General features: G+C 32.6%; 1 protein-coding gene across 1 annotated transcript; it reads left to right on the forward strand.

Annotated features, from left to right (window-relative positions):
- On the forward strand, positions 8,089–11,369 carry LOC109330654 (inorganic pyrophosphatase 3-like). Its single transcript, XM_019564916.1, has 4 exons — positions 8,089–8,269; positions 8,359–8,480; positions 8,818–9,019; positions 10,796–11,369. Exons 1-4 carry the CDS (start codon positions 8,129–8,131, stop codon positions 11,063–11,065), a joined length of 735 nt encoding a protein of 244 aa, XP_019420461.1. The 5' UTR covers positions 8,089–8,128; the 3' UTR covers positions 11,066–11,369.

A 12,445-nucleotide genomic window follows, 5' to 3' on the forward strand; every position in this document is an offset into this window, starting at 1 on the left:
AACCTTCTCCTAGGAATGATCTTGAGGCCATCTTGATATAGGATCAGACTTGAGAATATCTTACTCAAATATAGCTCTGGTGCCAATTGTAAGAATGAGGTTGCAACTAAGAGGGGGTGAATTAGTTGACTTAAAAATTATGACCATTTTTTCTGCAAAATCAAGAGTTAACGTGCAGCGGAAAATATATGAGGAAAATAATTAAGATAAAATGAAAGAGATAAGGGAAAAGAGAATACACAGTGATTTTTATATTGGTTCATCTGAAATCTGATCCAACAACTCTCAGTAATTGATTACTGACAGTGAGCAATCGATTACCCAAACTCTCTGTCCACTGTTCATTTAAAATTAAATTAGAGAAATAGATTACAACAATCTGGGTAATCGGTTACTCAACTTTTCAAAACTGGTAATCTGTTATCCAAAGACAGTAATGGATTACTCTGAACAGTTTTAAGTTGGATAATTCTTTTCTCACACACATAACCTGTTACTTAGATGAAGTAACCCGTTACACAATATTTTTGAAAATTATTTTAAGTATTTTAAAGTGTTTCAACTTTCTTTAAAAATAGTTTGAGCATTACTAGTGTTTCATTATTCTTTAAAAATGGTTTGAGCATTACTACTTTGCATAACAATGAGTTTTAGGATAGAAGTACCTATAGAGACTTAATCTAATTATCTTGAAGCCCTAATCTTCTTTGTCTTCATAAGTATTCTTCATTTTCTTCTTTTTGGTGATGTTGGTGTCTTCATCAAAACCGTGCCAAGGTCAGGAGCAAAGATCTTCTTCACATTAACAACTTTTGAATTTGCAAAAGGACCTAGATTTCAGAAGGAATATGACTGTCATACAAGATTTGTGTGAGATGAAGATTTAGTTCATTGATCTCTTTCATTTAATTGATTGATCTCTTTCAATTTGAAAGGAAATAAAAGGACAATATTCAATGAATTATTTTTCTTCATATGCAATTCATTAAGTTAACTGATTTCCTTCATGACAAAAGGACCCAGATTTCAAAAGGAAATCAATGAACTATTATACAAGATTTGTGAAGAGGAGTCGAAGAAAAAATTGTGGACAAGATTGATTTGTAAAGTATTGAGTTTAATTCATTGAGTTCTTTCAATTTTCAAAACGGTTCCAGATTTTAGAAGCAAAGTGGCTGTTATACAAGATTTGCGTGAGATAAAAATATGTATAGAGGAGTCGAGGAAAAAATTATTTCATTCATTGAAATCATTTTCATTTTATTCTTCGTCTGCCAAATCATTTAGTTCATTATATTCACATGTACCAAATCATTTTGTTCATTATAATGTATTTTGCATATCTGAATAAATAATAAAACAATTATTTTCGATGTTAATTTTTATTTTTTGTTAATTATTTGGATGGTTATTTTCTTTAATACTTTTGCTGTTCATTATTAATAAATTAAACATAATAAACAAATTAACAATACTTAATAAATACAAAAACAAATTAACAAAATGTAATGTTTAATATTTTTCCAGTTTCGTATTAGTAAACACAATTATATAGTAATCTACTTCACGAAAATTTCATCTTAATTAACGTTAATTCATGTTGTATAAATATTTTTCAGTTATGTAAAATGTTAATTTAACAGCGCATAACTACAAACGCTCTACTAAATTGGAAAATAAGTTAAGTTTAACAGCGCATAATTAATATAGCACTGTCAATTAGATTCTAATCAATAGCCCTACATATAGGTAGCATTGTTGAAGACGTGTTAATGAATAAGTAGTAAATAGCTGGATACACAACAACAACGCAAACCTTAATATGCATTGTTGAAGATGTCAATACAACAACGCTACTTTCAACATGCGCTGTTGAAGATGTGTTAATGAAAATAAGTAGTAAACATCTGGATACACAACAACAACGCAATCTTCACTATTCGCTGTTGAAGATACTATCACACCCTCAAAAATTAAAATGTTTCGACATTCTCACACATTCATCAGCAATCCCAACACTCATTTACTCAGCAGCGAAACGCATTTACTCTCAAAATCAACCTCAAAAATCATTCAACCTCAAAATCATTCACTCATTCAACACCGAAAATCATTCACTTATTTTATACGAAAAGCATTCAACACCGATTTCGAAAATTCTTCACTCGTTTAACCTCAAAATCATCATTCACGCATTCAACACCGAACTAAAAGTGAGCTTTTCATATAGTTATTTTCCTTTTTAATTACATTATATTTAGCTTGTATTGAGTTATAAATATTTTCCTTATAAATGAGTGAAAGTGATTTCACTCGTTTAGCTTGTATTGAGTTAGGGTTTCCGAGTTCCGACTCATTTAGCTTACATTATGAGTTATGGCTCCCCCATTTTTAATTACATAATAATGCATTTGCTCTGCTTGGTGAGCTTAACTCCAAGTTTTAGGGATTTATGCTAATTATATTTTTTTCTTAATAGAAAATGGATCGAAAATGGATGAGTGTCAATCGATTGACGAATGAGTATGAAAAATAAGTGAAATCATTTATTAGGTTTGCAATTGAGAATCCTGAAAACCCTAATAGAATTGTATGTCTTTGCTTAAGATGTTGTTACTCTAAACCAATTACTCCAAATGAGTTAAAAGTTCATTTAGTATGTCACGATATTGATCAAAGTTACACATGTTGGACAAGACATGGTGAGACGAGAGACGTTATGGATTGTGATGATGAGATGCATATGAAAGACAGCTACACAAATGCATATGTTGTCAAAGAGGATCTTCAGGATTATAGATGTTTCAGCGGTTGATAAGTGATGCCGAGAAACCATTATATGATGGTTGTACTAAATTCACAAGATTGGCAGCGGCGTCAAGGTTGTATAAGTCGAAATCTATTAATGGATGGACTGATAAGAGTTTCACTAACTTGCTTGCACTTCTGAAGGATATGTTGCTGGAAGATAATGTGCTCCCTTCTCGAACCTATGATGCAAAACAAATGTTACGCTCCATATGCATGGACTACACTAGGATTTATGCTTGTGAAAACGATTGCATCTTATTTTTTAATGAGTATGTTTCATTAAAGTTTTGTCCTAAATGTAGTTCATCACGATATAAGAAGGAAGACTCAATTCCCAAAAAGGTTGTATGGTATTTTCCTATCAAAGCAAGATTCAAGCATATGTTTAACAATGCCAAAGATGAAAAGAAGTTGACATGGCATGATGAAGAAGGGATTAAAGATGGCAAGCTTCGGCATCCTGCAGATTCTCCTCAATGAAGAAAATTTGATCACAACTATCCTAGTTTTGGTCAAGAATCAAGAAATCTACGCCTTACATTGTCAACAGATGGAATTGACCCAAATAGTGTTCAAAGTTGTTCCCACAGTACATGGCCAGTGATGTTGGTGATATTCAACCTACCTCATTCTCTATGCATGAAGCACAAATATGTGATGTTATCTATGTTAATTTCTTGACCTAAACAATCAGGAAGTGACATAGACATATATTTAGCTCCATTAATTGAAGACTTGAAGCAAATGTGGGAGACATGTATAAATGTATATGATGCGTATAGGGAAGAAAGCTTCAACTTGAGAGTTTTGTTGTTCGACACAATCAATAATTTCTTTGCATATGGTAATCTGTCTAGATATAGTAGAAAAGGACATTTTCATGTCCTGTATGTGAAGACGATACTCATTCAATGAGGTTGGAACACTATAAGAAGAATGTCTTTATTGGCCATCGTAGATTTTTGCCTTCAGATCATCACTATCGACGATGTAGAAAAGCATTTGATGGAAACAATGAAGAAGGTTGTGCTCCTTTGCCGTTGACAGGTGGCCAATTAATTCAAAAGCTAAATGGTTCGAATACTAACTTTGGTAAACCCTTTGCAAAAGAAATTGTCACAAGTGGGTGGAAGAAAATGTCAATCTTGTTTGAATTGCCATATTGGAGTTCATTATATGTAAGACATTTCCTCGATGTTATGCATATTGAAAAAAATGTGTTCAAAAGTCTCCTTGGTATCTTACTAAATGTCCCTGGTAAAACCAAAGGTGGCTTGAATGCAAGGTTGGACTTGGTTAGTATGGGAATAAGAAAGGAATTGGGGCCGATAATGAAGCGAAAACGTACATTTCTAACTCCAGCAGCTTATACTTTGTCGAGGAACGAGAAAATATAATTTTGTAAATTTATTCATGGTGTTAAAGTTCCAGAAGGGTACTCTTCCAACATTCAGAACCTCGTATCAATGAAAGACCTCAATTTAAAAGGTCTTAAGTCTCATGATTGTCATGTATTTATGGAGCATTTCTTGCCTATTGGAATACGGTCAATTCTACCTAAAAACGTTCGAGGAACCATAACTAGGTTATGCTTCTTCTTCAAGGCAATTTGTAGCAAAGTGATTGACCTTGAGAAATTACCTGCATTACAAAGACAAATTATTTTGACTTTGTGTGAGCTTGAAATGTATTTCCCACCTTCTTTTTATGACATAATGGTTTATGTAAGCATTCATCTTGTTCGAGAGACACAACTATGTGGCTCTTCCTATATGAGATGGATGTACCCCTTAGAGTGTTATATGAAGACATTAAAAGGGTATATGAAGAACCAATCAAGACCAAAGGGTTGTCCTGTTGAGCGATATGTTGTTGAAGAAGCTCTTGATTTTTGTATCGGTTACCTTACCGCTGGTGATTTCATGGGCATTCCAAAGCCTCGATATGAAAAAAAAAATATTTGGTGAATGTATTACTGGGAATGAAATATTCACTATAACAAGAACCGAATTGGAGCAAGCACACTTATATGTTTTACATAATGTCGACGAGGTTGAGCCATATGTTGAAACACACAAGGAGATGCTAAGGAAGTGTTACCCAAATAAGAATTGAAAATGGATTTCCAAAGAGCATAATCGGTGTTTCATAAAGTGGCTGAAAAATCACATTGATGAGGAGTTGAATATAAATGCACATTGGTTTTCGAAAGATTGAAATGTTAGCCAATGGTCCAAGTCTTCATGTCTTATCCTACACTGGTTACCTAATTAATGGGTTCACATTTTATACGAAAAAACAAGATGATCAAAGTAAAATGCAAAATAGTGGTGTGACTCTTATTGCTTGAACTTTACACATGTCAAGTGCAAAAGATAAAAACCAAATATATGTGAACATGTCATACTTTGGAGTGATTGAACACATATGGGAGTTGGATTACACAATGTTTCGGATGCCGATTTTTTATGGTATGTGAGTTGATAACAACAATGGCTTCCGAGTTGATGAGTTAGGGTTCATGCAAGTGGATCTTAATAGGCCAGGATATAAAGATGAACCATTTATTCTAGCATCACAAGCTCAACAAGTATTCTATGTTAGTGATCCAGTTGATATGAAATGGTTCATTGTTCTTTTAACTAACAAAATAATCGTCAATAATATTGATGACCAAGAATATGAAGATATTGATGAATATGATCCTTTTTTTGCGACATATCAGTTGCGTGAGAGCGGACCAACTACAGATGATGATTTATATACAAGAGATGATCACGATGAAGGGCATTGGGTAAATCAATATGCTCCTCCAAACAAGGATGACCCTACAAGACAAAAACAATCAAAGAAAAGGAAAAGTAGATGCAAGTAGTCTTTGTATAATTATAGCTTAATTTTGATTCTTTGTAATTTGTATAATATTGTTTCTTTGTAATTTGTGTAATTTTTTTATGGGAATGGAGTATCTCCTTGTATAAGGAGATAAGTTATCTCCTCCTGCCAGTGAAATCATGACATGTGTCAAATTTCATCATTTTCAATAAAAATATTTTAAAAAATAAACAAAATAGCACACATGTCATATTTTTACTAGCTAGAGGAGATAAGTTATCTCCTTATATAAGGAGATACATTATTCTCTTTTTTTATATATAATTATGTACTTTTTCAAAACATAATTGACATAATATTCATTGTTTGTATTTTGTTTGTATTGATGTTTAATAAAACAAACTTCTGCCCTGTATTAATGTGTATGTGTTGTTCAGACTTCAGAATGTATAAATGTTTGTGTTGTTGAGAATGTTTGTTCTGCTAATAAATGTATATGCATATATTAATTTATAAAAATCAACAGCGAATTCTAGGGGAAGCCTTGTCATGCATTGTTATAAAGGATAACTACAACAACGCTTTTTATAGAAAGTGTTGTTGTACATTATTAATACAACAACGCTATGTGTGTGATGCGATGTTGTATTAAGGTGTTGTTTGGGAAATTTATGAATAATACAACAACGATTGTCTGTTACTGGGTTGTTAAATATATGAACTTCAACATCGCAACCATAAGCACTGTTGATAAGACCTATAAAATGCATTGTTTCTGTAAGACTATATGAAAGCGCTTTGTGGACGATGCGTTGTTGTAGTGATGCACCATATGACATCGCTTTTTGTGTGTTGTGTTGTGGTATATAATCAATACAATAGTGTGTATGAAGCGCTGTTAATGATGACCATATACTACTACGGTAAAAAAGAAAATGCCCGAAAGCGCTGTTATACATCTAAAGTGAGTGTCACGATTTCAATATTAGAAAGTGAGTCCATGTGAGTGTAATGACCATATAATCACATATGTTAGGTAGAGTAGGGATGAACTGAGAATTGGACCTAAATACCTAACATATAATACCAAACTTAAATCCCAGTTTCAGAAATCTCAAGGCACAATTGAGCAATCATAGAGAGATTAGCAAAAAGACAAGAAATAGATTCACTTACCTGTTTACCATAATAATAAATGTAGGCTTCAATTGAATATGAGTTTTATTGCTTAAAAGAGAATATTACTCACTATTGGGTTGTCTACCATTATAACTTCAATTTCATGGAAGGGTGTGGTAAACTTTAATTAATTAACATCATTTAATAATCTCTATCGTGACAATTCTTCTTTGATATATTTTTAATTCACTTTAACTCTAGATATTCTTTATCATTCCACTATTTAATTTAATACTATTTTTTGAAAAGTGAATAGAATAATTAATTAATTCAATCAATCGAATAATTAGTTGGAATCCATTATTTTTTATTTGTTTGAAGACAAAATCATACACTTCCAATATTACAAACATTAGAATATCATTTCCAATCATTGATTGTGTAAGGTGGTAAAGAAATTTTACCCTCAAGAGTTTGAAGAGTATAAGATAATAGAGCTTAGGACACAATTCCTCTTACCAATAAAGTGGTAACTCTTTCAACAAAATTTGTCTTCCTTACATCCATTTAAATTCCTACTTAATAGATATAACTCTTTAAATTCCTACTTAATACATATAACTCTCATAGTCTAATGTTCATCAATTTAAAAACTAAACTCCCATTAAATGGGATTTGGAGAAGATATATGCATCCTATGTATGTAGTATGATAAAATATCAATAGCTGACGAGGAATTATAAAAAATATAGTTGACGAGGAATTAAATGACACATGAAGTCAAACAATTTTTGAAATAGAAGATATGATAAAATATTAATAGTTGACGAGGAATTATAAAAAATATAGGAAAATGATCTATATAAATAAAAAATACTTTCCAATTTACCCTGAAAACACTCTTTATTTGATTAATTTCTATTTCCTTCCTATGACTATTTTTTTTGTTCATTCAACTATAACAAGTTAAATATTTTTATTAGATTTAGATATAGCCAATATATTAAACTCACCTTCTAATATTCATATATATATATATATATATATATATATATAATTAATTAATTAAAAGCCATTCTTTAAATGGAATTCGGTTTTAAACATCATGAAATTGAACACCTTGAATCACAAGTGTGTTTAGGCCGTGTGATGAAGAAAAAAAATATGATAATTAAATTATCATATCTAAAAAACACAACCCATGAATAATATATCGTCTCTTTTATTGTCTAAATATTACACTCAAGTATATAAACAAAGACAAAGGGGATAATGCAAATTTTGTTGTGTAAAGCATGAAAGTTGCCTTATAAAAAACACAACCCATGAATTGAAGCACACTTAACACTTCTCCTTGGCAAATATGGGCGAAAGCGTAACTGTGATATTTGACTTTGATCAGACCATAATCGACGATGACAGCGACTTATGGGTTATTTCTGAATTGGGTCTCACTCATCTCTTCAATCAATTCCGTTCAACCTTGCCTTGGACCTCTCTCATGGTTTTCCCTTTCATTCTCAACTCTCTCACAAATTTCAATTCAATACATAAAAAAAATTAAAATGTAGTATTCATTTTGATTAATGATAGGATAGGATGTTGAAAGAGGTTCATTCTCAAGGCATTGCCATAAACCACATTGCTGATTGTCTCAAAAGGGCTTATTTTCATCCCTCCATTATCTCAGCTATCAAATCTGCCCATGCTCTTCGGTATCTTTCTATTTCTCTCTAGTCATATGTAATCATTTCACTTTCCTACAATTAATTAAAAATATATTTTTTAGTTCGGTGTGTTAGGATATGGTCCAAATTCGGTAAGATGCGGTTGCAAATTCGGTATAACAACAGTCATTACAATCACAATATTATGGCTGCATCAGATCGATCCACAGCTTAAATAATTGTTCCTACTTAATGGAGGGTAGACAATCTTTTCCTTGCAAATACTGTTTCCGATAAATAATCTTCCTCTTGTGCTGAGATTTACCCTCTTACTTTGCTATAATTAATTAAAAAGTTATATCATTTTAATTTCATTTGCTTGCAGGTGTGACTTAAAGATAATTAGTGATGCTAATACGTTTTATATTAAGACCATTCTTGAACATCATGGTATATGGGATTGCTTTTCTGAGGTTAATACAAACCCAGCTTTTGTGGATGAAGAGGAACGCCTTAGGATCACTCCATTCCATGATTCAACCTTGTCTCCTCATTCGTGTCATCTATGCCCTCCCAATATGTGCAAGGTAGTATTTACATTATTCATATTAATCATTAACTAATATTCAAGGTTTTAAATCTCTGTTATGCAATTTGGGGGTTTTGGTTGCCATTGCCTGTTATGGCTGCATTTTTCTGCAATTATATGGTGGGTAGACGCAATTTTTTGAATTGCGGTTATTGTGATTGTGGTCACAATTTTGCGTCATTGCGGCTACTGTATTGCGGATTGTGGCGTGAATTATTTTGTAATTAAAAAAATATTTTTGAATTCGATGTGGTTTGATGTATTTGTGTTGCAGTCGCATTGCAGCCCGATACGGCAATATTATTGTGATTTAGTGTCACATTGCAATTGTGGTGTAATGGGGTTGTGGCGGTCACTACAATATTACAACTGCATCACATGATACGGTCTCCAATTTAAATCACGGAGTAGATGTTATACAAAATATAATCTTAACCACAATTGCGATATAACTATATACATTGCAATGTAGAAGATGTTTTTTTTTATCAAATAGTCCTATTTGGTGAAACCAGGATGATTTGCAAACTTGGAGCATGATTATTCCCATTTTTATTATCAGAGTATGGGAGAGGGATTCATTTCTTGTTGCCTTTTTTAAAATACAGTTTAAAAATAAGAATTCTCTTTATTCTTTAAATCGTTAACTAAGTATTGTGAGAAAGTTTTAAATTGGGGTTGTGAATGCGGTCACAATATGTTTACTGTAGTTGCAGACAAATGCAGCCACAATAGCAGTTTCGGTTGTAATCGTAGAGACCTCCGAAACCACAATATTGCTGTACAGTTGTGGTGGCTGACAGAAAAACCATTGAGAGTCCTAGTTTAGTTGTTTTGATTATAAGAAGAACAATAGAAGCCTAGATGTGAATAGCCAAATATGCAGAGGCAGTAAAGGACTGAGAAAACTGTAGGCTAAGAAATAAGTCGATTTCTAAAGACTTGTTTATAAATTAGAACAATAATGGTATACGAATGATCTCTCAAGTGGTCATAAGAAGGAGAGAGATAAACAAGTTATCAATTGAATTTCCGAAATCTTGGGTGATATTTGCACCCACATTTCTTGGTTTTACACCCACCCACACTATTTTTGGATAAGGTTTATGAATTTTTTTATAACTTTCAGACATGTCATTGGATGGGTGTAAATAAAAAAAACATGGGTGCATATAGAATCATCCTCAAATCTTTACCGGGTCAGGCAGCCTAATGCACTACGCTCTCACCTAGCGTGGTCGGGGAGGGCAAATATATGCACCCTTACCCCCACAAGTTTTGAGAGATTGTTTTGGGATCCAAATCCTCACCGGGTCTACTAAGAAAATCTGTGTGTCTATCTCTCTCCTCCATATCACCATTTGTGAGAATCCAAATCCTTGTTTGATCAATGTAACGATCCCCACTTAAAGAAAAAAGGCTTTTCCTGTAATATTTCTTAAACCTTTAGTCTGAAATCACTAAAATGGTTGATAAGTTGGTTCAGGAACTGAGTATCAAAACTTCCTCTAGTGAAACATCAGTCACCTAGCTCACATTTCTAACCGTGTACTTATCTGATTTATCAGCAATGTTACATTAAAAATTAGCATTGAATAAGTAGAGGATTTGTTTGTTGGGTTCCTGTAAATTTATGAAAGTCGTAGTGTGATTTCTGATTAGCCCTTTTCAAATTCTGTTGTCATCATTTGACACATCTTATTTCTTTGGTTTTGCTTTGCATTGCAGTAATTTGTTCCACATAACATTGGTTCTTTTGTTTTTTCCACCTTAGGGTTTAGTAATAGACCGAATCCGAGGTTCTTTACCTGAAAACAAAAGAAGATTCATCTACATCGGAGATGGTCAAGGTGACTATTGCCCAACTTTGAAGCTGGAGGGAAGTGATTTTGTGATGCCAAGGAAGGATTATCCCCTATCGAACCGGATTTTCAGTGATCCTAAACTAGTTAATGCAGAAGTACATGAGTGGAGCAGTGGGGAGGAGTTTGAAAGCATACTACTGAAGCTTATTAACAAATTAGCTATACAGATCAAGATGTAAAGGTGACAAACCAGAGTTACACACCCTTTTCCCAATAGGTAGCCGTGCTAGCTCCCTGCAAGCCTTAAATTCTAGTTCATTTAACTCCAATGGCTCGCTTTCGGGTGTTCGGTTATCCGGTCTAGATGCATTCTATCAAAGAATCTGTTTCTCCAGCAAATAGCAACAATAGAATTGATTATTCTTAGTGATTCATCAAACACATGCATTGTTTCTAAAAAAATTATCTAGTTGATCTGATTATTATACAATAAAGGTTGAAGGTTAACATTCAACACTGCAACTCCATTAAGAATTTGGTTTTTAAAACAGTTCTTTTTAGTTTTCAGAAAGAGGGATTATTGCGTTTGTATGAGATGATTATTACATTTGTATGAATCTCGTAGTTGATAGCGGTTTAATAATCAACTATGACTAATCTAGAGCAAAAACAAATGCTCAATAACATTGGTACGAATAAAATAAGCAAACAGAATGTACTAGGCAATAAAACATTTTAGAGTAATATTTACGGTAAAGATTTATACACAGTTAGTACATTGTTCACTATTCATTTATATTTTTTTTTGAAGAACTAATGATAATTAAAAAATGGATGGTGGATAATAAACTGACAGTGTATATTACTCTTACCGTGCTAGTGCATATATTTTTTTATCAAAGGCAACCAAACAAGCTCAAAGTTATGGTTGTTAATGCTTAGTAAAACAACATATTCCCTTCTTTCATCTCTTTGAACCATTTTTGATATTCTTGTTGAATGGTAGTCAACCATGGCTTTCAAATTAAGAAAAATGGAAAGTTGTAATGCAATCGGTAACAATAAGTAACTTTTGCAATAAGAATTAAGAAAATGGACGTAATATATGCCAATAATAGCCTATGTTAACTAAGAAAATGGACATAATATATGCCAGTGTATTACAAACATTTATTCACGAAATTATTCATACCGCAACGACCGCAATCACAACAACCGCAACCGCATTTTAAAACACTGATTGATAAATATCTAAGACTTCCTACATTGATTGGGAGGTTAAAGAATCAAATGTTGGACTATGTCTTTGGTCGTGTGTGGAAGAAGCTAGAGGGTGGAAAGAAAAGTACCTCTATGGAGCAGGACGAAAAGGTCTCATTAAGTCGATTGCCCAATCAATGCCAACATACATTATGAGTTTCTTTGCTTTACCTGCAGCTATCTGCAACAAAATTGAGAGAATGATCTCTTTGATTTTCAGGGGTGGTGATGTTGAAGAGAGATTGTATGTACTGAGATTAATCAGATGATCTTGTATTTATTATATTTGATTGCATTTGTGTATATGATTTATGGATCATATCATATAATTATTTCATATGATGTTGTCTTCTTAAATT

The sequence above is a fragment of the Lupinus angustifolius genome, chromosome LG17 (genome assembly GCF_001865875.1).
Source record: "Lupinus angustifolius cultivar Tanjil chromosome LG17, LupAngTanjil_v1.0, whole genome shotgun sequence".
Taxonomy (NCBI): domain Eukaryota; kingdom Viridiplantae; phylum Streptophyta; class Magnoliopsida; order Fabales; family Fabaceae; genus Lupinus; species Lupinus angustifolius.

Bases quoted from the DNA above. Each gene is read 5' to 3' on its own strand.
- LOC109330654 (XM_019564916.1), top strand. From the start codon at position 8,129: ATGGGCGAAAGCGTAACTGTGATATTTGACTTTGATCAGACCATAATC. The intron at 8,270-8,358 runs GTTTTCCCTTTC...GATTAATGATAG, and splicing joins TGCCTTGGACCTCTCTCATG to GATAGGATGTTGAAAGAGGT. The intron at 8,481-8,817 runs GTATCTTTCTAT...ATTTGCTTGCAG, and splicing joins AAATCTGCCCATGCTCTTCG to GTGTGACTTAAAGATAATTA.